This window comes from Salvelinus namaycush, chromosome 13 (genome assembly GCF_016432855.1).
Source record: "Salvelinus namaycush isolate Seneca chromosome 13, SaNama_1.0, whole genome shotgun sequence".
In the NCBI taxonomy this organism is placed as follows: Eukaryota; Metazoa; Chordata; class Actinopteri; order Salmoniformes; family Salmonidae; genus Salvelinus; species Salvelinus namaycush.
The window spans coordinates 37480701-37507886 of NC_052319.1; the positions used below are offsets into that span (position 1 = coordinate 37480701).

The following is a 27186-nucleotide window of genomic DNA, read 5'->3' on the forward strand; positions in this document are numbered from 1 at the left end:
TGGCAGGGAGCCGTGTGGGTCGTGGCAGGGAGCCGTGTGGGTCGTGGCAGGGAGCCGTGTGGGTCGTGGCAGGGAGCCGTGTGGGTCGTGGCAGGGAGCCGTGTGGGTCGTGGCAGGGAGCCGTGTGGGTCGTGGCAGGGAGCCGTGTGGGTCGTGGCAGGGAGCCGTGTGGGTCGTGGCAGGGAGCTGTGTGTGTCGCGGAAGGGAGAAGTGTGTGTTGTGGCAGGGAGAAGTGTGTGTCGTGGCAGGGAGAAGTGTGTGTCGTGGCAGGGCGCCGTGTGTGTCGCGGAAGGGAGAAGTGTGTGTCGTGGCCCTCCATATCCCCCCCAGGGAAGACTGGGCCCCAGGGAAGACTGGGCTGGGAGATGGAAAAACCACATAACCAGCGTGACAACACACTCTTTTATTTGGGGAGTTGCAAACTATCTACCCCCTAAACCCTTCAGAAAAGAAGGAGACATGTTCACTATTTCACCCTAATCACACAGCCCATTCAAGGCCATTGTGGGGCCGATATGTTACCTAACAGAACAGGAGTCATTCCCCCCTCCAAGGACTGATTGAGGTCAGGGCAATGTGATGGCCACTGCAATACCTTGACTTTGTTGCCCTTAAGCCATTTTGCCACAACTTTGGAAGTATGCTTGGGGTCATTGTCCATTTGGAAGACCTGTTTGTGATCAAGCTTTAACTTCCTGACTGATGTCTTGAGATGTTGCTTCAATATATCCAAATATATATTTGTGAAGTGCACCAGTCCCTCCTGCAGCAAGCCTCCCCCTTTTTCCTCCAAACATAATGATGGTCATTATGCCCAAACAATTCTATTTTTGTTTCATCAGACCAGAGGACATTTCTCCAAAAAGTACAATCTTTGTACCCATGTGCAGTTGTAAACCGCAGTCTGTTTTTTTATGGCGGTTTTGGAGCAGTGACTTCTTCCTTGCTGAGCGGCCTTTCAGGTTATGTTGATATAGTACTCGTTTTACTGTGGATATAGATACTTTTGAACCTGTTTCCTCCAGCATCTTCACAAAGTCCTTTGCTGTTGTTCTGGGATTGATTTGCACTTCTCACACCAAAGTACGTTCATCTCTAGGAGACAGAACGCATCTCCTTCCTGCGCGGTATGACGGCTGCGTGGTCGCATGGTGTTTATACTTGCATACTATTTTTGGTACAGATGAATGTGGTACCTTCAGGCGTTTGGAAATTGCTCCCAAGGATGAACCAGACTTGTGGAGGTCTACATTATTTTTCTGAGGTCTTGGCTGAATTCTTTTGATTTTCCCATGATGTCAAGCAAAGAGGCACTGAGTTTGAAGGTAGGCCTTGAAATACATCCAAAGGTACACCTCCAATTGACTAAAATTATGTCAATTAGCCTATCAGAAGCTTCTAAAGCCATGACATCATTTTCTGGAGTTGTCCAGGCTGTTTAAAGGCACAGTCAACTTAGTGTATGTAAACTTCTGACCCACTGGAATTGCGATACAGTGAATTATAAGTGAAATAATCTGCCTGTAAACAATTGTTGGAAAAATGACTTGTGTCATGCACAAAGTAGATGTCCTAACCAACTTGCCAAAACTATAGTTTGTTGACAAGAAATTTGTGGAGTGGTTGAAAAACGAGTTTTAATGACTCCAACCTAAGTGTATGTAAACTTCAACTGTATGCATGTATGTATGCATTGGTATGTATGTATGTATGTATGTATGTATGTATGTATGTATGTATGCATGTATGCATGTGTGTATGTGTGTATGTGTGTATGTGTGTATGCGAGTGTGTGTGGGCGAGTGAGCAGTCTTTGTTGGGTCCTACAGTAGCCAGTGAGGTCCACACACCTCAACACAGCACTGATAGTTTTTCCAGGAAAAAGAGGCAGGATCGAATCTGGGCAGCGCCTGCTATTCAGCACACCACTACAAGGCAGGAAAAAACCTGTTCTCAGTCCTTCTCGCTCACTACTGATTTGTCACCCTCACTACTTATCTCTGAAAAATGTGCCGTTAGGGCGAAATTAGATTTCCATCCAATTTGGCCATGTTTGGTCGAGACGGCATGGTGAGAGTCTTTAAGAGGTGTACCCAGGAAGCTGGGTGAACTTAAAGTGGGGCAGACAGGTGCTCAGAGAGGCAGTGATATGGGATTTAGTTCCATGATTAATCATGCCTGGGGACCTTCTGATGACCGTGTGTGTGTGTGTGTGTGTGTGTGTGTGTGTGTGTGTGTGTGTGTGTGTGTGTGTGTGTGTGTGTGTGTGTGTGTGTGTGTGTGTGTGTGTGTGTGTGTGTGTGTGTGTGAGTGAGTGAGTGAGTGAGTGAGTGAGTGAGTGAGTGAGTGAGTGAGTGAGTGAGTGAGTGAGAGAGAGAGAGAGAGTTAGGCGGTATACCGTATACTAGGGTATTTGTAAATAGTCAATACTGTTGAAACTACACTGAACCAAAATATAAACACAACATGTAGTGTTGGTCCCATGTTTCACTAATGTGTTTACTTCCTTGTTAGTGAGCATTTCTCCTTTAGGATAATCCATCCAACTGACAAATGTGGCATATCAAGAAGCTGATTAATGATCGTGCTGTTTTACACAGGTGCACCTTGTGCTGGGGACAACAAAAGGCCACTTTAAAATGTGCAGTTTTGTCACACAACACAATGCCACAGAGGTCTCAAATTGAGAGTGTGTGCAATTGGCATGCTGACTGCTGGAATGTCTACCAGAGCTGTTGCCAGAGAGTTTTATGTTAATTTCTCTACCATCATTTTAGAAAATTTGGCTGTATCTCCAACCCACCTCACGTGTATGGCGCCGCATGAACAGAGTGCCCCATGGTGGCAGTGGGGTTATGGTATGAGCAGGCACAAGCTACGAACAACAAACACAATTGCATTTTATCGTTGGCAATTTTAATGCAGAGGTACCGTGACGAGATCCTGAGGCCCATTGTTGTGCCATTCATCCCCCACCATCACCTCATGTTTCAGCATGATAATGCACGGCCCCATGTCGCAAGGATCTGAACACAACTCCTGGAAGCTGAAAATGTCCCAGTGCTTCCATGACCTGCACACTCACCAGACATGTCACCCATTGAGCATGCTCTGGATCGACTTACACGACAAGCGTGTTCCAGTTCCCGCCAATATCCAGCTACTGCACACAGCCATTGAAGAGAAGTGGGACAATATTCCACAGGGCACAATCAACAGACTGATCAACTCTATGTGAAGGAGATGTGTTGTGCTGCATGAGGCAAATGGTGGTCACACCAGATACTGACTGGTTTTCTGATCCACGCCCCTACCTTTTTTTAAGGTACCTGTGACCAACAGACGCATATCTGTATTCCCAGTCATGTGAAATCCATAGATTGGGGCCTAATTTATTTATTCCTTATATGAACTGTAACTCAGTAAAATCTTTGAAATTGTTGCATGTTGAATTTATCTTTTTGTTCTGTATCTTGTCTTAGAAGTTTTTTTACATTTTTTATGAAATGTGAATATTTGTAGCTACCTTTTTAGTAAATACCTGCAGTCAACTTGTGCAACACATTATGAGATTGCATTCTTCATGTCACCTGTCACATAATTTTTCATAATGAAGCTTACCGGTAGTCTCCAGTCACATAGTGTTTGTTTACAAGCACACAACAATGAGAGACCAGAGCTTTGTGAGTCACTCACTGTTGTGCAGCACTCGGCATGTGATCTAGTTACAGTATAGAGTTCACAACGAAATGTTTGCCAGCTAGATATCTTATAACTATTAAGTTAACCGTCTAAAATGTGATGAATGCTCTGCAGTTGTGCATTTGGTATGCTAATTTAGTAGATAGTTAGATATCTAGCTAAGTGGATAGCTTCTTCTAAAACAGGGGTGTCAAACTCATTCCATGGAGGGCCTGGTGTCCGAGGATTTTTGGTATTTCCTTTCAATTAAGACAGACAACCAGGTGAGGGGAGTTAAGTAATAATTAGTGACCTTATTTAATCAAAAAAAGTACAAGGAGGAGAGAAGACCGCAGACACTCAGCCCTCTGTGGAATGAGTTTGACACAGGTTCTAACCTCAAGCTTCAAGGTAACATCAGAGACAATGGAATATTTTCAAAGTTTTGGGCAATTGAATGTTCACTATTTTGGGTTTTGGAATTTCCACTTAAAAATATTTTTACTGTCATTATTTCATAATTCATTTAACCTGAACTGAACCAACCTCAAAAAACACTAATCGCTCAGCACTACCACCTGGGCGTCAGTAGTGGGGAAGGAGAAAAGTACTTGTGTTATCCGGAAAGCAATGATGGAGCCGAGTTACTTGGTGTATAGAGAGAAGAGAAGAGGAGAGGGCCTAGAACCGAGCCTTGGGGGACACCAGTAGTGAGAATACGTGGTGCAGACACAGATCTTCTCCATGGAGCGACATGCCAGGTAGGATGCAATGCAAGAATGTGCAGACGCCCAGCCCTATCTGCGGATAGATCTAGGACAGGGGTTTCCAACCATTTTTTAGCTACTTAAAAAAAAAAATGCGGGCTACTCATTCTTCTCTTCTGTTCATCTCTTCCCCAGGTCCTTGGTGTACAATATATGTGTTTTCTGTCATTATACCTGGTAATATAATGGTTAATAAACAGTATTTGGCATGACAGGCCCCATAACTTTTATTTTGTATTTTCTCAAATTCTGTTTTCTTAGTTGTAATTTTCGTGGTTTTGGATTTTTGCTCTGAATATACCAATTATTCATAAAGAAACAACAAAAATTTGATATTTTCTAGGTCTGGAAATAACCGAACAAATGGTTTATTTTTTGTTGTTGTTTTTTTGTTGTAATTCCCCTTTAATTTTTAATTTTGTAATTTAAAAAAAATATGTTTTATTTTACCTTTATTTACCTAGGCAAGTCAGTTAAAACTTCTTGCAACTATAGGGGGTGCTGTTCCGCATTAGCATATTTTGGTCTCCAAATTAAACGGCCTATTGCTCAATTCTTGATCGTACAATATGCATATCCTTACTAATATTGGATAGAAAACACTGTCTAGTTTCTAAAACCGTTTTAATTATGTCTGTGGGTGACCCAGAACTCCCTCTACAGCAAAAATCCTGACATGACTTGCGAAGGTCTGAGAATTATCCTCTGATCTGGGTTCAGTTTTAAAGCCTGTGTATATCCTATGGCTGGAATTGAACTGCACCCGCCTTCCCCTGGATGTCAGTAACCAATGAGAAGTGGAATGGTCTGTCTGCGTAGCTGTCCGAGGTTATAAAGCCGGATGGAACGAGAGTACCTTTCTTTGTCTCGTTCGTCATGGCGCCTGGCAAGAAGTCAGGATGAAATTTTGGAACGCTCAGTTATCGACCAGAGATGTATCCGTCTGTAATTTAATTAAATATAGGTGTTAGAAACATCATAACGATGTTATTTGAAACCGATTTATATCAGTTTATGCGAGTATAGTGCTATTTTTCTGAATTTCCTTTGTATCTAGTTTGAGGATTTGGACATGTGTGTGCGACATAGCTAATGGTAGCAGCTAGTTCCAAAGGTGAAGAGGACGTTTTACAACAAAGCAACTATTCTTTTGAAGAAAAGACACATTGCCCAAGATACTGATGGAAGCTCGTCCAAAAGTAGGAACTATTTATGATGTTATTATGTATTTATGTGGAAAAATGTCATAGTGTTTGCGCGCCACTTTTGCAGGCACTGGTCTGGCTGCAACGCACACTATATGTCTAGTAACGTTAATTTTAAAAATCTAACATAGCGATTGCATTAAGAACTAATTTATCTTTCGATTGTTGTCCAACTTATATTTTTTAGTCAAGTTTATGAATAGTATTTTTATAAGAATAGGCGCTAATCCAAAATGGCGCCGGCCAGAATACATGCAATGTTTGTAGTGATTACATAGTATAACCACGATTTGTGCTGCTAAATATGCACATTTTCGAACAAAAGCTATATGCATTGTGTAATATGATGTTACAGGTCTGTCATCTGATGAAGTATATCAAGGTTAGTCAAATTATATATCTTTTGTTGGGTTGTTACGATCGCTAACATTTACAGCTGGTAAATGCGGTTGTGATTCTGGCTATTGTGGTACGCTCATATAATGCTATATTGTGTTTTCGCTGTAAAACACTTAGAAAATCTGAAATATTCTCTGGATTCACAAGATCTGTGTCTTTCGATTGCTGTAGGCTGTCTATTTTTCTGAAGTGTTTTAGGATGATTCTTTTGGTAATTGACGTCGGTCTCAGTAATTATTCCGGCTGCTTCCAACGCTATTTCAGATTGCAGCTGCAATGTAGAACTGTGATTTCTACCTGAAATATGCACTTTTTTCTAACAAAAACTATCCTATACCATGAATATGTTATCAGACTGTCATCTGAAGAGGTTTTTTCTTGGTTAGTGGCTATCAATATCTTAGTTTAGCCGAATTGGTGATAGCACCTGAAGTAGTAAGAAACTGATGGAGTTAGAAAAGTGGTGTATTTTGCTAACGTGTTTAGCTAATAGATTTACATATTGTGTCTTCCCTGTAAAACATTTTAAAAAACAGAAATGATGGGGTTATTCACAAGATCTGTATCTTTCATCTGGTGTCTTGGACTTGTGATTTAATGATATTTAGATGCTACTATTTAATTGTGACGCTATGCTAGCTATGCTACTCAGTGGGGGGGGAGTGGGGGGTGATCCCGGATCCGGGTTGGTGACTCGTTAAAGGTTAAGAAAAAAATCTTATTTACAATGACGGCCTAGGAACAGTGGGTTAACTGCCTTGTTCAGGGGCAGAACATAGTTTTTATTTGATTACTTTATTATTTTTCATTCCTTAAAGTCATTATCTCATCTCTGCTCAGGCAGTAGCAACAAGCCATCCATCCATCTAGGGTTACCTCCGTGCTCCCCATACTGTACTGTCTTTAGTCATCATATTTAGCTAGCCTGCCTAAGTATGCTGCAGAGCTGTCTGACAAATTAATTTTATTAGTTTTTCAAAGAAGAAAAGGCATACTTTCACAAACTCTCTCTATCCCTCCCTCTCGTTGTTGTGTACGTTCCTCTCTCATGCGGTCTGTGTGTATCTAACCTAACGTTGCAGGTGTAAAAGTGTATCCATCTCTGTCCGAGCCTGAAAGAACAGGCGCAATGGATCATGGTCATTGTAGTTAATTACCACGTTTCTGCAAAGAGCTAGATTGAATATTTTGCTTAATGAAAACTACAACTCTCTTCAGCCCAGCATCTTACATAGTTCTTGATTTGATTTCTCTCGTGAATGATCCGAGAACTCTCGTGAATGATCCGAGAACTCTCGTGAATGATCCGAGAACTCTCGTGAATGATCCGAGAACTCTCGTGAATGATCCGAGAACTCTCGTGAATGATCCGAGAACTCTCGTGAATGATCCGAGAACTCTCGTGAATGATCCGAGAACTCTCGTGAATGATCCGAGTTCTCTCGTGAATGATCCGATTTCTCTCCTGAATGATCCGATTTCTCTCCTGAATGATCCGATTTCTCTCTAGAGAAACAGAACATTGGGCTCTGGACAACAAATCAAATTTCATTGTTCACATACATGGTTTGCAGATGTTATTGCGAGTGTAGCGAAATGCAACACCCTGTCATTCTCTGCAAACATCAAAGCTGTGACTTGCCCCTGCAGGTTCATGATCTCCAACAGCCGCAGAGCCCTACCTCACTCAGGAAGCGGCGCAGATTTCAATCAAGGCTTTTGTCAACTCCCGTCTAAACTATTGCAGCTCTCTGTTGGCTGGGCTCCCTGAGCTACCTTGTGCCATCAAACCTCTGCAACTTATCCAGAACGCCACAGCCTGCCTGGTGTTCAACCTTCCAAAGTAACCCCATGTCACTCTGCACACTCCATTGGCTACCAGTTCAAGCTCACATCCACAACAAGACCATGGTGCAAGAGAAACTGACCCTCCCTACCTTCAGTACCTTCAGGCTATGCTCAAACCCTACACCTCAACCACTTCGTTCTGCCACCTCCAGTTTCTCAGACACACCCTCTCAGACACACACACACCCTCTCACACACACACACACACACACACACACACACACACACACACACACACACACACACACACACACACACACACACACACACACACACACACACACACACACACACACACCCTCTCACACACACACACAGTCCCTCTCAGAGACACAGTCCCTCTCAGAGACACAGTCCCTCTCAGAGACACAGTCCCTCTCAGAGACACAGTCCCTCTCAGAGACACCCATAGCTCCATTTATGTATTATTATATATGAAATATTATAATAGCTGTTTACCAAAACTGAGGCGGGGTGGCCCGCATTATTATTGTTTGACCTGCAGATTGCCCGTTTAAGATATGGAGCATCTGCAGCACAGTAGACCACAGTTATGAATAAACATGCCACTGCATGTGTGTGTGTGCATGTATATACTGTATTCTTCTGTATTCTAGTCAATGCCGTCCTGACGTTGCTCGTTCTAATATTTCTATATTTCTTTATCCCATTTTTTTACTTTTAGATTTGTGCATTGTTGTGAATTGTTAGATATTATTGCACTGTTGGAGCTAGGAACACAAGCATTTCGCTACACCTGCAATAACATCTGCTAAATAAGTGTATGTGACCAATAACATTTGATTTAATGTGTTTGTGCATACGTATGTACGTGCGTGCGTGTGTGTGCGTGCGTGTGTTTACGTGCGTTTGTGTGTACGTGTGTGTTTGCTTGCAGGTGTGTGATGAAGCAGACATACCTCAGCTCCAGATCCCGGATCTTCTCTCTGAGGGGAGCAACTGCCTGTGAGAAAGAGAGAGAAGAATATAAAGACAGATTAGACTGATCCTGCAGGGATAATGTGTTACCATGGGATTATCCTGCTGTAAGGACACACACAGTGTAAAGGTAATGCTAAATAGTCATTCAGAGCAGTTTGGTTTGGGCTGCTCATCTGCTGAGGAGTGTGTGATTTCATGTGGAACTGTTTTGCCTGCCGGGTTTACAAACGCACCCGATGACAAGACTAAGTGACACAACAATCATTTAGTTTGTTGTATTCCCTTAAGCTTGCACACACACACACACACACACACACACACACACACACACACACACACACACACACACACACACACACACACACACACACACACACACACACACACACACAGATGTGCTTGTTACATTTCTAGACAACACCTTCACCCCCATTGGTGTGAGACGTCTAATCAGAGATCAGTGTGTCTGGGGAGAAATGTCACCCTGGATAAAAGCCTGCGCAGACACCCAGAAATGAGTCTTCAGAGCCACTTTGAACCGTAAGGTCAGCCAGATACAAAAGAGCCCTATTCTAATGAGGAAATTGACAGAGATAAAGACGCCATTTTGATTCAGTAACAGACTGATAATTCTCTCTCTCCCGCACAGTGATAGCCAATCCATATTCACTACCTTGTAGTAATACTTGTAGTAACAAACCGTCCACAATGCTAAACACATCCCAGGGTGACACAATGTCCAGTATACAGGACAACTAGAATCAGGTGTGTTTAGTGCTGAGCTGGAACAGAAGCACAGTGCGGCCCGCCAGGAGGAGGAGGCTCTAGACATCCATTCCTGCTCTAAACCATCATTAGTAATGCCTCCCATTGTCAGTCTGTCTATATCGGCATCATTTACAGCTCTCCCTCAGCGGGTGTTTGGGCCTTCAGGATAAATATAACAAAGAGACAGATGAAGAGGATAAAAACTGAACTTCGCAGCACAACGAGAAAAGCGGCGAGATGTTTGAACACCTCAGGTGTCAGGCCTCTGACTGGGAGTATGAATTAAAATGCCTTCACACACAGCGACATGTCAGTGTGTGTACACTGTGTGTGTGTTGGACGGAGGATTTTGTGCTGGGGACATTATATTATTCATATTGATCATACATTGCATGATGGGAAAAACAGTGAGGAAGAGAGAACTCACCTCGTCAATCCTTTCCTCAATCTTCATCTCTCCATGTTCCTGTATGGATCTAGAGAGATAGACATACAGTGAGGCGCGAATGAAACTCTAATCTCTTCAGCCCAGAGTCAATAGCTTACCACACAAAGCCCGCTTTTAGGTACCCACGCTGGCTCCGTATGTCTATCTGTCCCCCACTCCTCCACCCTGTCTGTCTCCTCTCCCTCCAATCAACCTCTTTCTCTCCCTCCAATCCCCCTCTCTCTCCCTCCAATCCCCCTCTCTCTCCTTCAATCTCCCTCTTTCTCCTCCAATCTCCCTCTTTCTCTCCCTCCAATCAACCTCTTTCTCTCCCTCCAATCTCCCTCTTTCTCTCCCTTCCTCTCCTTTCTTGCACATTTTGTTACGTTACAGCCACATTCTAAAATGGATGAAATAAAAAATCATCAATCTATACACTATACCCCCATAATGACAAAGCGATGTTCTCAAAATAAAAAGATACCTTATTTACATACAATGGCTTGCGAAAGTATTCCACCCCCCTTGGCATTTTTCCTATTTTGTTGCCTTACAACCTAGAATTAAAATTGATTTTTGGGGGGGGGTTGTATCATTTGATTTACACAACATGCCTACCACTTTGAAGACGCAAAATATGTTTTATTGTGAAACAAACAAGAAATAAGACAGAAAAAAAACAGGAAACTTGAGTGTGCATAACAACTCACCCCCAAAGTCAATAGTTTGTAGAGCCACCTTTTGCAGCAATTACAGCTGCAAGTCTCTTGGGGTTTGTCTCTATAAGCTTGGAACATCTAGCCACTGGGATTTTTGCCTATTCATCAAGACAGAACTGCTCCAGCTCCTTCAAGTTGGATGGGTTCCGCTGGTGTACAGCAATCTTTAAGTCATACCACAGATTCTCAATTGGATTGAGTAGGCCATTCCAAGACATTTAAATGTTTGGACTATTTTGTGTATATCCATTACATGAAATCCAAATTAAAATCCACTTAAATTACAGGTTGTAATGCAAAAAAATAGCGAAAAAGCCAAGGGGTGAATACTTTTGCAAGGCACTGTAAGTATTTAGACCCTTTGCCATGAGACTCGAAATTGAGCTCAGGTGCATCTTGTATCCATTGATCATCCTTGAGATGTTACTACAACTTGATTGGAGTCCACCTGTGGTAAATTCAATTGATTGGACATGATTTGGAAAGGCACACACCTGTCTATATAAGGTCCCACAGTTGACAGTGCATGTCAGAGGAAAAACCAAGCCATGAGGTCGAAGGAATTGTCCGTAGAACTCCGAGACAGTATTGTGTCGAGGCACAGATCTGGAGAACGGAGCTCTCAAGACAATTCCTTTTGTAAACACAGTGTATAAGCCTATGCAGAAGCTCTAACATGCATATGGGTGTTTGAATTAGTCATCACTTTTGAAAGAGCTGTCTATTTGCTGTGTTAGGCTTTGAAACAACATCGACAATAACTATGTTTCAACCTCTTCAAATTGATCATCACAGTGAGGGTTTTCAAAGCATTATACTGTTTTGATGATAAGTGTTTGATGTGATTTTCCATTGATTTCAGAGTGGTTAGAGGGACAATAGAGTCCTGAGTACCAGGCAATTAGCGACCTGACGGTCGTTAGCAAGTTGGGTGCTACCAATGCATGTCCAGAGTGCATAAGAGGAGATTACCGTGACTCAACGGTCACGTGGAATTGTACTGCGGTCACGAATCTTGACTGCCAGGGTGGCGGTAAGATGATCACCACAACAGCCCCCTCCATGTCAATACAATCACAGTGAAAGACCCACATCACCCTCCCCTCAGCATGACAGTGCATCTTTCCATCCCTGACTTCGGACCGACCCACAGACACACCTAAGAATCAGACACACATAATACACACACACACACAAAGGCTATGAGCGCACATGGATCAGGAGAAGGAGACAGAGACTGAGAGAAAGAGTGAGAGACCCACAGTGAGACAGAGATAGAGAGAAAGAGAACATAAGAAGACAGAAAAACAGGGAAATCCAGAGTGCATGCACACATGTGCTTTCTACACCCCTGGTTATATAATCTGCACTGCTGGTCCTACATGGTTGCTCTTCTCTCTCCTTTGTCCATTTATATATCAAACAGTAGCACACCTGGTTGGTCACATCAACAACCAACTCAGTGATGTAACATGGTTAATTGGCTAGCTAAACCAACTCATGTGCTGTTTACAGTCTGAATCTAACCCCGATTACAAGCTATAAGAATCAAAACATGAACACTAGCATCCAGGATAAAAATAATTGAAAGTGCTTTTGGTGCATTCCTTCTAACGTAACTAAGATTGTTGAGACTGAGTATAACTCCCTAACAGTCCTGAGTTGTTGAGTGTGTTTTGAGTTTATCCAATGTAATTAAGGGTGAAGGGAGTAAAGTGGGTAGGAAAAAAAGTCAAATGGATTGCAACAGAATGGATAGAAAATAGCATGAAATATAAAACAGGAACGGCATGAAAGAGGGGACTGACAGTGTAGTAATTTCATGCTATCCATGCATTTGTTTTATGAAGAAAGGAAATAGTCATTAAAGCATACTGTACCTCATATTGGTGTAGGTTCCCCAGACAGCTACAATGAAGGATGAGAGAAGGGGAAGAAAACATTAACTAAAAGGTGCTTTTCAAAATATTCATTCTCTCTCTCTATCTCTCTACTGTTGGGGATCATGGCTAGACAGCAGTTTTCAAGTCTTGCAATAGATATTTAAAGCAGATATAAGTCAAAACTGTAACTTTGGTGGTAAGCAACTCCAGTGTAGATTTGGCCTTATGTTGTAAATGACTGTCCTGTTGAAAGGTGAATTCCTTTCCCAGTGTCTGGTGTAAAGCAGACTGAAGCTGGTTTTCCTCTAGGATTTTGCCTGTGCTTAGCTCCATCCCGTTTCTTTTTAACATGAACCACTCCCCATTCTTTGCCAATGTCAAGCATGCCCCCAAAATAAGGCTTTGTTTGCATGTCCTTTCCTGACTTGCCTAGTTAAATAAAGGTTAAAGAAAAAAAGAATAATTTGCATTTAGGGCAAAAAGTGTATTCCTTTGCCGTGCTTTTTCCCCCCTGCAGTATTACTTTAGTACCTTGTTGCATAAAGGATTTTGCATATTTGTGTCATTATTGTGGAGTCACTAGAATGTTGTTGATCCATCCTGTTTTCTCCCATCCCAGCCATTGAACTCTGTAGCGGTTTTAAAATCACCAATCATCATCATGGACATCTCTGAGCAATTTCCTTCCTGTGCTGAGCTCAGTTCAGAAGGACGACTGTATCTTTGATGTATCTGAGTGGTTTAATACATCCTCCACAGCAACATTATTAACTTGACCATGCTTAAAAGAGATATTCAATGTCTGACTTGTTATTGTTACCCATCTACCAATCACTGCCCTTCTTTATGAGGCTTTCGAAAAGCTCCCTGGTCTTTGTAGTCAAATCTGTGCTTGAAATCCACTACTTGACTGAGGAACATTACACAGCTGTTGTATATATGGGGGAAAGAGGAAGAGGCAGTCATTAAAAAGTCACGTTAACCCCTATTATTTCATACTGAGTCCATGGAACTTATGTGATTTGTTTAGGCAAATCTTACTCCAGAACTAAAATAGGCTTGTCTAAACAAAGGGGGTGAATACTTATGCAACGACTATATTTTTGTTACTTAATTTGTATTATTTTGTAAAAATAGAAAAAAACGTAATTAAATCACACTTTGTAACGCAAAACAAAATGTGGAAAAAATCTGAGCGGGGTGAATACTTCTGATACCCACTGTAATTGGACTCATCATGTCTTACTCATTATTAGGAATAATTATGGTCCAAATCAGATGTTAAGTAGTATATTTATTTACGATTATATGAATCCAATTAATTAAAATGGCCAATTTGGGTGCAATCAATTAGCTCAATATCTCAGATCAAATATATTTAATCAAAATAATGTTTCAGAAATGCTAATCTGTTTCTAACTACAGAAACAACTTCATAACAATCTGAGATGGTGGGTGTCAAACCTCTGTAAATAAATCAATATGGCTAGGGAAAAGGAGAAATCTCCCCCAAATCTCTCTCTGGTTTGTGTATTTCTGAGTGTATCTTATAGGTACACACACACACACACAACAGTATGACCTGCTAGTGGCCTGTGACAGTTTGATAGCCTTGTTCGTATAAACAGGGATACTCTGTATTCAGCTCGCCTGCAGTTCACTCTCCTCCTGTTTCCGATTCTAGCCTTCTCTTGTGCTTCTCTGCCTCACAAAACCAGGAGACACAGTCTAGTCCAGTCTTGGTGCCAGGGCATGCCTGAGGCAGGCAGGCAGGGAGAGAGGAGAGAGACGGAGCGAGGGAAACAGGGCACAGGGGAACATGAGAGATAGCAACAGCCTACTGTTACAAATAGCCAAACTGTAATAAGGAAACTGTAGCAATAACTGTCACTTATACTTATCTGCCATACCCATCTATCCATCTCTCTCTCCAGTCATAAACAACCCAGGGCAAGTGTGTCTCTTCCCCCTCCCTGCCAAACAACCTGCCATCCAACTGGGGCTTATCTATCTGGCCTACTTGGAGTAGAGTGGCTAGCCCTGAACTTGATCTAACTCCATCTCTAGTCTCTACCATGGCCAGCGGCTAACCTAGCTTATGCTATATGTGTTGTCGCAGCCAGCCACTTAGTGTACAAGCAGCAGTTGGCCTTCAGGATCTCCACGCGAATGGACTAGAGCCTTAAAAGGAAAGGCAGAGACATGGAGAGGTAGGTGAGAGAGCAAGAGATGATATGGAAGGGAAATCCACACTTTGTACCCTGTGACTTGGTGACAAACAACATACGCCGTTGACTAGCCTAAGTCTTAGCGGTGTGTGTGTGTGTGTGTGTGTGTGTGTGTGTGTGTGTGTGTGTGTGTGGGTGTGTGTGTGCGTGTGCGTGCATGAGAGAACGCAAAACAATAAAAGACAAAGCACTTCCAATGTAGTGCCAACTGGATCAAAGTGGCTTAGGAACACCCTCAATTGTGATCGATGTCACACATTCACAACCCATTCAACCAGTACGTGTGCAAGCAAATATTGATTGAAGCATACAATGTCTTTAATTGAAAGAGGCAAAATCCTTTGCGATGGGTTGTTGAATGAGACTCCCAAAGGCAGTAAGAAGCTGTCTCACATGAACACTGACTGACTGGGTGGGTGGGTGGCTGTTGGAGTGAGTAATGCTGAAAGTGCTAGCGGGGGTGTATGTTTTATGATTAAACGACTCATGGTGTAATTGTAACAACATACAGGAACTCAAGTCCTTTTGTTCACCTGACTTAGAATTCCTCACAATCAAATGCCGACCGTATTATCTCCCAAGAGAATTCTCTTCCGTTATTGTCACAGGCGTGTATAACCCCCCTCAGGCCGATACCACGACGGCCCTCAAGGAACTTCACTGGACTCTATGCAAACTGGAAACCATATATCCTGAGGCTGCATTTACTGTAGCTGGGGACTTCAACAAGGCTACCTAAATTCTATCAGCATATCGTCTGTAGCACTCGCACAGGAAAAACGTTGTACCACTGTTACTCTAACTTCCGCGATGAATACAAGGCCCTCCCCCGCCCTCCTTTTGGCAAATCTGACCACGATTCTATTTTGCTCCTCCGCTCCTATAGGCAGAAACTCAAATAGGAAGTACCCGAGCTAAGGACTATTCAATGCTGGTCTGACCAATCGGAATCCACACTTCAAGATTGTTTTGATCACGCAGACAGGGATATGTTCCGGATAGCCTCAGAGAATAATATTGACGTATATGCTAATTCGGTGAGTGAGTTTATAAGGAAGTGTATAGGAGATGTTATACCCACTTTGACTATTAAAACCTACCTTAACCAGAAACTGTGGATAGATGCACAAAACTGAAAGTGCGTACCACCGCATTTAACCATGGAAAGGCAAATGGCAATATGGCCGAATACAAACAATACAAACCTCCGCAAGGCAATAAAACAAGCAAAACGTGAGTATAGAGACAAAGTGGAGTCGCAAGTCAACGGCTCAGACACGAGACGTATGTGGCAGGGCCTTCAGACAATCACGGACTACAAAAGGAAAACCAGCCACGTCACGGACACCGACATCTTGCTTCCAGACGAACTAAACACCTTCTTTGCCCGCTTTGAGGATAATACAGTGCCACCGACGCGGCCCGCTACCAAAGGACTGTGGGCTCTCCTTCTCTCGTGGCCGACGTAAGACATTTAAACGTGTAAACCCTCGCAAGGCTGCCAGCCCAGACGGCATCCCTAGCCAGGTCCTCAGAGCATGCGCAGACCAGCTGGCTGGTGTGTTTACGGACATATTCAATCTCTCCCTATCCCAGTCTGTTGTCCCCACATGCTTCAAGATGGCCACCATTGTTCCTGTATCCAAGAACTAAATTAACTGAACTAAATGACTATTGCCCTGTAGCACTCACTTCTGTCATCATGAAGTGCTTTGAGAGACTAGTCAAGGTTCATATCACCTCCAACTTACCTGTCACCCTAGACCCACTTCAATTTGCTTACAGCCCAAATAGGTCCATATACTATGCGATCGCCATCACACTGCCCTATCCCATCTGGACAAGAGGAATACCTATGTAGAATGCTGTTCATTGACTACAGCTCAGCATTCAACACCATAGTAGCCTCCAAGTTCATCATTAAGCTTGAAGCCCTGGGTCTCAACCCGCCCTGTGCAATTGGGTCCTGGACTTCCTGACGGGCCGCCCTGAGGTGGTGAAGGTAGGAAACAACATCTCCACTTCGCTGATCCTCAACACTGGGGCCCCACAATGGTGCATGCTCAGCCCCCTCCTGTACTCCCTGTTCACCCATGACTGCGTGGCATGCACGACTCCAACTCAATCATCATGTTTGCAGACAACACAACAGTAGTAGGCTTGATTACCAACAACGATGAGACAGCCTACAGGGAGGAGGCGAGGGCTCTTGGAGGGGGGGGGGGGTACTATGATATGGAATTATTATGGTCATACCAACATTAGGTGTTCCTAATGTTTTGTACAGTCAGTGTTTTTTATATACATGTATATATATTTATATTCCAGTCTCTGACATTGCTCATTCTGATATTTCTTAATTTCTTTTTTTGGGATCTATTTGCTTGCTAACAAGGTAGAACAGTCTAACTGTTATGAATACACCCTCCTGTCCGTCTTCAACTGTTTGAACAACACGGCCTGTTCACTTTGTATAGATGTTGAAATCATGTGACCTACCTGGATAAGAAGATGCTTAATTCTCAGAACAAAAACGAGTTGCTAATTCCTCATATGAAAGCGTATTTTTATGCTCATTGCACATTTATATAACACAGACTAGACAGCTAGCACATAAGTCTGTGGCTAAAATGCTGCAAGCAGTAAGTACATTGTAGTGCAGACCTTTAGTACATGGTACCGTGCGCGACAGAAACTGAGGCTTAATTTTCCACAATCATGGTTATTGACACTCCCGCTTTAGTAGGATCAGCCCTGTTCTAAATTTTAGGCGTTGAGACATAAAAAGGGTACTGTTAGACAAGTTAACTTCTCCTCTACTACAGTAAAATAATGTCTTAACTTCTTATGGCCGGGGGCAGTATTGAGTAGCTCGGATGAATAAAGTGCCCAGAGTAAACTGCCTGCTACTCAGTCCCAGAAGCTAAGATATGCATATTATCAGTATATTTGGATAGAAAACACTTTGAAGTTTCTAAAACTGTTTGAATGATGTCTGTGAGTATAACAGAACTCATATGGCAGGCAAAAACCTGAGAAAAAAATCTAACCAGGAAGTGGGAAATCTGAGGTTTGTAGTTTTTCAACTCATCACCTATCGAATATACAGTGGGATATTGGTCATATTGCACTTCCTAAGGCTTCCACTAGATGTCAACATTCTTTAGAACCTTGTTTGATGCTTCTACTGTGAAAGAGGGGGAAATGAGGGCTCTGAGTCAGGGGTCTGGCAGAGTGCCATGAGCTGTTCACGTGATAGTTAGCTTGCGTTCCATTGCATTTCTGAAGACAAAATAATTCTCAGGTTGGAACATTATTGAAGATTTATGATAAAAACATCCTAAAGATTGATTCTATACATCGTTTGACATGTTTCTGCGGACTGTAACGGAACTTTTTGACTTTTCGTCTGCACCTAGTGATCGCGCCTCATGAATTTTGATTACTGGGCTAAACTCGAACAAAAAGGAGGTATTTGGAAATAAATGATGGACTTTATCGAACAAATCAAACATTTATTGTGGAACTGGGATTCCTGTGAGTGCATTCTGATGAATATCATCAAAGGTAAGTGAATATTTATAATACTACTTCTGACTTTGTTGACTCCACAACTTGCTGGATATCTGTATGGCTTGATTTGTTGTCTGAGCACTGTACTCAGATTATTGCATGGTGTGCTTTTTCGGTAAAGCTTTTTTTGAAATCTGACACAGCGGTTGCATTAAGGAGAAGTGGATCTATGATTCCATGCATAATAGTTGTATCTTTTATCAATGTTTATTATGAGTATTTCTGTAAATTGATGTGGCTCTCTGCAAAATCACTGGATGTTTTGGAACTACTGAACGTAACGCGCCAATGTAAACTCAGATTTCTGTATATAAATATGAACTTTATGGAACAAAACATACATATATTGTGTAACATGAAGTCCTATGAGTATCATCTGATTCTTTTGATACAGGCAATTGGTTCATTGCGCCAAATTAATCTAATGACCCTTAGGAAAAAGTTTGCAGTAAGAGTGCAGTGTAACTGCAGTATGCGGCAAATACTGCGTCCAAAATAACACCGTTTTTTTACTGCAGTAATTTTGCAGTGTAACTGCAGTTATTCTGCAAAATTACTGTATCCAAAATACCAGTCGACTCAACTGCAGTTACTGCACCTTTACTGCAGTTTCAAAACTGCAATATTTTTTTGTAAGGGATTGCCCAGCCCTAGTCCTAAAAGCAGCTGGGGCTTTACTCTCCCTCCAAAACCCTGGCAGCTTGCCAAAGGCCACACACAGTGGCTAATTGGAAAATAAATTCTCAAAGAAAATAATTGAATGAATCTTGTTCTGTGAATGTGACTGTGTTTTTTCAATTCTATCCATTTAAAATGCCAGGGTATGTGATTATAATGAGATGGGTTCCAATGTTCTGTTAATGTGTTGTTTTTTACATGAGCTGTGGAGAACAAAGCAGTGCATTAGGCCTAGAGGCAAAAACAAAACAAGTGTAACAACAACAAGCCTAATTAACACCCAGATACTGCCACACTTTCTATATTAGGCAAAATATGAATCCCTACGCTTCCAAGGCTAACTCCTAAACAAATCTCAAAAAATATGTGAAAAACTATAACTAGCTTTACATCCCCGTTCAACCACTCCACAAATTTCTTGTTCACAAACTATAGTTTTGAGAAATCTGTTAGGACATCTGCTTTGTGCATGACACAAGTAATTAATCCAACATTTGTTAACAGACTGATTATTTCACTTATAACTCACTATATCATAATTCCAGTAGTTTACATGCACTAAGTTTGGAGAATTCCAGAAAATGATGTCATGGCTTTAGAAGCTTCTGATAGGCTGATTGACATCATTTGAGTCAATTGGAGGTGTACCTGTGGATTAGAGGTCGACCGATTATAATTTTTCAACGCCGATACCGATTATTGGAGGACAAAAAAAGCCGATACTGATTAAATCGGCCGATTTATAAAAATAAAAATAAACTGTTTTATATATATCACACACACACATTTTTGTAATAATGACAACTGCAACAATACTGAATGAACAATGAACACTTTTATTTTAACTTAATATAATACATAAATGCACACACACACACACACACACACACACACACACACACACACACACACACACACACACACACACACACACACACACACACACACACACACACACACACACACACACACACAGCTCTGAAGTGACAATGATACTGAAGAGTCTGCTTAGGAGACAAATACTCTCAACTGTTTGAATAAAAATAGAGTTTAAGTTACCTGTGATGAATGTTGAAAACAAAAACTGTCATTTCTATATGCAGGAAATCCTATTTTAATAATGGGCATGGTAAGAATTGACGACCAAAGTGCGAGTCATAATTCCCATGACACCTTCTAGCAAAATCTGAAAGTGGTTCCTTCATTTATTCCATAGGATATTTTTAGATTCACTTAAAATAAGGTCTGTGTTTCGTGTAGGCTTACACCACCTTGCCAATTTTATAACTGTGTAGATATCCATAGGACAAGGTAACTCTGATCAATATTGGCTAAATATAAGCAAAGATCATTTTTTTGTAGAGTGGATTTATGAAAATATGTTGACAAACGTTACCTTATCCTAGTGAGATTTACACGGGTATCAAAACGCCGAGGCGGTTTAAGCCTGCACGAAACACAGACCTTATTTGAAGTAGATCAAGACAATCTCTATGGAAGACATGAACGGTAAAATAACGAAGGAACCCCTGTCAAGTTCAGCCGCAAGTTATTACAGGAATTATAACGCGCCGACTATTTCTCTCTAAACCATATACCTTTGACTAATCCGGAAACTATCACCTCGAAAACAAAACGTTTATTCCGTTCCGTATTTTATCTAACGGGTGGCATCCATGAGTCTAAATATTCCTGTTACATTGCACAACCTTCAATGTTGTCATAATTACGTAAAAATCTGGCAAATTAGTTCACAAAGAGCCAGGCGGCCCAAACTGTTGCATATACCCTGACTCTGCGTGCAATGAACGCAAGAGAAATAGCACAATTTCACCTGGTTAATATTGCCTGCTAACCTGGATATCTTTAAGCTAAATATGCAGGTTAAAAATATATACCTGTGTATTGATTTTAAGAAAGGCATTGATGTTTATGGTTAAGTACATATTGGAGCAATGACAGTCATTGATTGATTGTTTTTTATAAGATAAGTTTAATGCTAGCTAGCAATTTACCTTAGCTTACTGCATTCGCGGCACAGGCAGGCTCCTTGGAGTGCAATGTAATCAGTGTTAGAGAATTGGACTAGTTAACTGTAAGGTTGCAAGATTGGATCCCCCGAGCTGACAAGGTTAAAAATCTGTCGTTCTGCCCCTGAACGAGGCAGAACGTTCCTAGGCCGTCATTGAAAATAAGAATGTGTTCTTAACTGACTTGCCTAGGTAAATAAAGATTAAATAAAGATGTAAAAAAAAAAATTACAATTTTTTTTTTTAAATAAATAAACCGCCAAATCGGTGCCCAAAAATACCGTTTTACGATTGTTATGAAAACTTGAAATCGGCCCCGATTAATCGGCCATTCCGATTAATCGGTCGACCTCTACTGTGGATGTATTTCAAGGCCTACCTTCGAACTCTGTGCCTCTTTGCTTGACATCATGGGAAAAGAAATCAGCCAAGACCTCAGAAAAAAAAAAGTAGACCGCCACAAGTCTTGTTCATTCTTGGGAGCAATTTCCAAACGCCTGAAGGTACCACGTCCATCTATACAAACAATAGTACGCAAGTATAAACGCCATGGGACCACGCAGCCGTCATACCGCTCAGGAAGGAGACGTGTTCCGTCTCCTAGAGATGAACGTGCGTTGGTGCGAAAAGTGCAAATCACTCCCAGAACAACAGCAAAGGACCTTGTGAATATGCTGGAGGAAACAGGTACAAAAGTATCTATATCCCCAGTAAAACGAGTACTATATCAACATAACCTGAAAGGCCGCTGAGTAAGGAAGATGCCACTGCTCCAAAACCACCATAAAAAAGTCAGACTACGGTTTGCAACTGCACATGGGGACAAAGATCGTACTTTTGGAGAAATGTCCTCTGATGAAACAAAAATAGACTGTTTGGCCATAATAACCATCGTTATGTTTGGAGGAAAAAGGGGAGGCTTGCAAGCCGAGGAACACCATCCCAACCGTGAAGCACGGGGGTGGCAGCATTATGTTGTGGGGGTGCTTTGCTGCAGGAGGGACTGGCGCACTTCACAAAATAGATGGCATCATGAGGCAGGAACATTATGTGGATATATTGAAGCAACATCTTAAGACATCAGTCAGGAAGTTAAAGCTTGGTCGCAAATGGGTCTTCCAAATGGACAATGACCCCAAGCATTCTTCCAAAGTTGTGGCAAAATGACTTAAGGACAACAAAGTCAAGGTATTGGAGTGGCCATCACATTTCCCTGACCTCAATGCTATAGAAAATTTGTGGGCAGAACTGAAAAAGCGTGTGCGAGCAAGTAGGCCTACAAACCTAACTCAGTTACACCAGCTCTGTCAGGAGGAATGGGCCAAAATTCTCCCAACTTATTGTGGGAAGCTTGTGGAAGGCTACCCGAAACGTTTGACCCAAGTTAAACAATTTAAAGGCAATGCTACCAAATACTAATTGGGTAGTGCGTACGGCCCAGTACATCACAGGGGCTAAGCTGCCTGCTATCCAGGACCTCTACACCAGGCGGTGTCAGATGAAGGCCCTAAAAATTGTCAAAGACCCCAGCCACCCCAGTCATAGACTGTTCTCTCCGCTACCGCATGGCAAGCGGTACCAGAGTGCCAAGTCTAGGACAAAAAGGCTTCTCAACAGTTTTTACCCCCAAGACATAAGACTTCTGAACAGGTAATCAAATGGCTTCCCGAACTATATGCATTGTGTGCCCTACAACCCCTCTTTTTACACTGCTGCTACTCCCTGCTACTCTCTAACCCTAACCCTAACACTGCTGCTACTCTCTAACCCTAACCCTATCATATATGCATAGTCACTTTAACTATACATTCATGTACATACTACCTCAATTGGGCCGACCAACCAGTGCTCCCGCACATTGGCTCACCGGGCTATCTGCATTGTGTCCCGCCACCCACCACACCCTCTTTTACACTACTGCTACTCTCTGTTCATCATAAATGCATAGTCACTTTAACCATATCTACATGTACATACTACCTCAAATCAGCCTGACTAACCAGTATCTGTAAGTAGCCTCGCTACTTTTATAGCCTGTCTTTTTACTGTTGTTTTATTTCTTTACTTACCCATTGTTCACCTAATACCTTTTTTGCACTATTGGTTAGAGCCTGTAAGTAAGCATTTCACTGTAAGGTCTACACCTGTTGTATTTAGAGCACAAGACAAATAAACGTTGATTTGATTTGTATGTAAACTTCTGACCCACTGGGAATGTGCTGAAAGAAATAAAAGCTGAAATAAATCACTCTCTCTACTATTATTCTGACATTTCACATTCTTAAAATATAGTGGTGATCCTAACTGACCTACAACAGGGAATTTTTACTAGGATTAAATGTCAGGAATTGTGAAAAACTGAGTTTAAATGTACTTGGCTAAGGTGTATGTAAACTTCCGACTTCAACTGTACATATACAGTGCATTCAGAAAGTATTCACACCCCTTGACTTTTTCCACATTTTGTTGTGTTACAGACACATTTTTAAATGGATTAAATTAAGATTGTTTTGTCACCGGTTTATACACAATACAAAAAAAGGGAATTATGTTTTTTGAAATTGTAACAAATTAAATTAAATATTTAAAGCTGAAATATCTTGGGTCAATAAGAATTCAACCCCTTTGTTATGGCAAGCCTAATTAAGTTCAAAAGTAAACATTTGCTTAACAAGTCACACATGTTCCATGGACTCACTCTGTGTGCAATAAGTGTTTAACTTGATTTTTGAATGACAACCTCATCTCTGTACCCCACACATACAGATAATTGTAAGGTCCCTCAGTCGAGCAGTGAATTTCAAACACAGATTCAACAGCAAAGACCAGGGAGGTTTTCCAATGCCTCACGAAGAAGGGCACATATTGGTAGGTGGGTAAAAATAAAAAAGCAGACGTTGAATATCCCTTTCAGCATGGTGAAGTTATTAATTACACGTTGCAACTCAGTTGCCGGAGATGAAGGAAACCGCTCAGGAATTTCGCTATGAGGCCAATGGTGATTTTAAACGTAGAGTGGAATGTCTGTGGATGTTAACCTGTTTAAAGAATTGTGAGAATGTCAATACATATCGGGCACCTAAGTATAGTGATAATATTGCATCTTTAGGTCCCTGGCAGTTCTATCACTGAATGGACTAGTGTGCTCTGCTCACACCCCCAAACAACCCTCCCAGTCATAGAGCTACTTAGGGGAAATAACAAGGCCTAGAGCCTTCTATTGACTAGACCTATATTGTTATTCATGTGAGGGTGCTCTGACCCTGCCCATTGACCTTCCAGCAGTAGAGACTTGAGATGAGACCCATATTAGCCTACTCACTGTACACATACTCCATTGCATAGACACTCAGGAAGACAACATTCAGACAGTTAGACCTGAATTGTCTTCATCATCATTACCACTATAACTACAGTCACCACCATCATCATCATCAAAACTACCATCACCAGCATTATTGTATACCATCCTGATTATTGTATAAGTGGGATACTACCACCTACTGTTCAGGCCATTTTGGCAATGTAAACAAAAGTTAGTCTTGCCATTAAATCCTGTTGTTGGATTCGAGAGACTGAGAACCAGACACAAGAGGTATTGATTGAACTAAGCTACTGTAACACAGTAGGCCTATACAATAGTATTGCAGACATACTGTACTCACAGGCAATGTAAGCGATCAAAGCGAGGGCGACCAGTAGCTTCATCATCCTTCTGTTTAGTCCTGAGATCACCCAGATGATCCGCTTCATCATCTGCTCAACGCAACATCGAACCCGGAAGCACGCGAGGCTCCGGTTTATAACATTTCAGAACTATGGACCAAAACGCGCGCTCCTTCTAGATTACGACTTGTTTTGAATATCTAATATATATCCTGCTAAAGGAACACTTTGTAGCTAGTATGTTACAAGCAGGAATTAGGCACCTACGACTGGACAGAGGTTCATACGTGGCTACCTCCTGTCCTGTAAAAGCACAGCTAATTGTTAGCTAGTTAGCTTAGCATGCTACGTTAAACTCACTGCCACTTATGGCTATTCATCTCTCTGGGTCGTGGTACGACTTTCATTATCAGTGCAGAAAACCCTCGCCAGCTTTCAATTCAGAATGTACTTAATACACACAGTAGATTGCTGTACAACCACTGAATATTAGCTAGCTAGCTATCTGCCTGGTCACACGTAAGATTAGCAATTTCTTGATGAGCGAGACCTGCTATCTTTCATTACCATTACTTTCGCATAGTTTTCTAAAACGTAACAACCTTATAATCAAAACAAGTTAGGAAGAAATATAATATCTTCTTAATGTTTAACTTATCCGGATAAAATTGTACGAAATTCAGAGTTTATTCCCCTACTTGGCCGATAGCTGTCCAGGGTGATCGAGTATTCCTGACCTTGATTGAGCAGCCTGCCGCGATAGCACATATTCAACATCTGATTTTTGTAAGTGAAGACGTGTCATTTTTTGCATTTATTTGCGTACATAAATATCTTAGAATTATATTATACATGTACAATATTCCCACCCAAAAGTTACAACTGCTATATTTAAAAAACAAATCGCGATAGTGTATGATGAACTTTAACCTTAGGTGTTAATCACGCAGAGAATGTCGATCACAGAATCATTCACCGCATGCACAGTGGCTCATTCATAAACCTATGCACAGTTGAGTAATTGTCCACACCCATTCAAGGCGATTCTCTGTTCCATGCGTTATTATAAAATATACTTTCTTTCCCCTGTCTATACCGGTAAGGGTCTTACGCTGGTCCTACTACCCCTGGTTGGGACCAACTGCTTTAGTTCATGGTGGCTGCTTTTTAAAAGGAGCCATTACTGTCTGGTGGTGATGTGGATGTGTGTTCTCTGGGGAAAGTGATTCAGCTTTAACACTGGGTCTATTGCAATGAACATAAAAAGAAAAGGAACTAGCTATGAAGTCAAAACATTGAATAGATCTTCAGCAGAGCAGAATGAGATTAAGTGTTTTCTGAATATCACTTCTACACAGAGAGAAGTCGTGTGTTTATATAACCTTCATATCTAGTATATTTATATTTGCAGAATAACACTTGATGAATGATCGGTGGTTAGAATATTTCAACAGATTAATAATTAAACCTATCCATGACTATGACTAAAGCCATTTTATTTCCTACAGTGATATTTTCAATTCCAGAGTTATAGTTAGTGTATTTGGAAAGTATCCCTTCACTTTTTCCAAATTTTGTTACATTACAGCCTTATTCTAAAATGGATTATATTTTTTCCCCATCAGTCTACACACAATACCTCATAATGACAAAGCAAAAATAGGTTTTTAGAAATTTGTGCAAATGTATAATTATATATATTTTTTACAGAAATATTACATCTACATAAGTATTCAGACCCTTTACTTAGTGCTTTGTTGAAGCACCTTTGGCAGCAATTACAGCCTTGAGTCTTCTTAGGTATTATGCTGCAAGCTTAGCACACCTGTATTTGGGGAGTTTCTCCCATTCTTCTCTGCAGATCCTCTCAAGCTCTGTCAGGTTGGACGGCGAGCGTTGCTGAACAGCTATTTCAGGTCTCTCCAGAGATGTTCGATCGGTTTCAAATCCAGGCTCTGGCTGGGCAACTTAAGGACATTCAGTGACTTGTCCCGAAGCCACTCCTGCATTGTCTTGGCTGTGTGCTGTGTGCTTAGGGTTGTTGTCCTGTTGGAAGGCGTTGTCCTGTTGTCCTGTTGGAAGGCGAACCGTCGCCCCAGTCTGAGGTCCTGAGAGCAGTTTTTCATCAAGGATCTCTGTTCTTTGCTCCGTTCATCTTTCCATCGATTTCCATCGATCCTGACTAGTCTGAAAAACATCCTAATAGTATGATGCTGCCACGACCGTGCTTCACCGTAGGGATGGTGACAGGTTTCCTCCAGACGTGGCGCTTGACATTCAGGTCAAAGAGTTCAATCTTGGTTTCATCAGACCAGAGAATCTTGTTTCTCATGGTCTGAGAGTCTTTAGATGCCTTTTGGCAAACTCCAAGT

The 27186-nt window shown here is 41.7% G+C and overlaps 1 protein-coding gene across 3 annotated transcripts in view; it reads right to left on the reverse strand.

The window, feature by feature from the left end:
• The window catches only part of uxs1 (UDP-glucuronate decarboxylase 1), an 88357-nt gene extending 62809 nt beyond the window's left edge, over positions 1 to 25548 (reverse strand). For all 3 annotated transcript variants that reach the window (XM_039007208.1, XM_039007205.1, XM_039007207.1), the window contains exons 1-4: positions 24814 to 25548; positions 12637 to 12664; positions 10038 to 10086; positions 8821 to 8864 (exon numbers count right to left, since the gene is read on the reverse strand). In XM_039007208.1, the coding sequence (XP_038863136.1) occupies positions 8821 to 8864; positions 10038 to 10086; positions 12637 to 12664; positions 24814 to 24904 (212 nt within the window). In that variant the 5' untranslated portion in view covers positions 24905 to 25548. The remainder of the gene's footprint in view (positions 1 to 8820; positions 8865 to 10037; positions 10087 to 12636; positions 12665 to 24813) is intronic.
• Positions 25549 to 27186: the final 1638 nt, after the last annotated feature.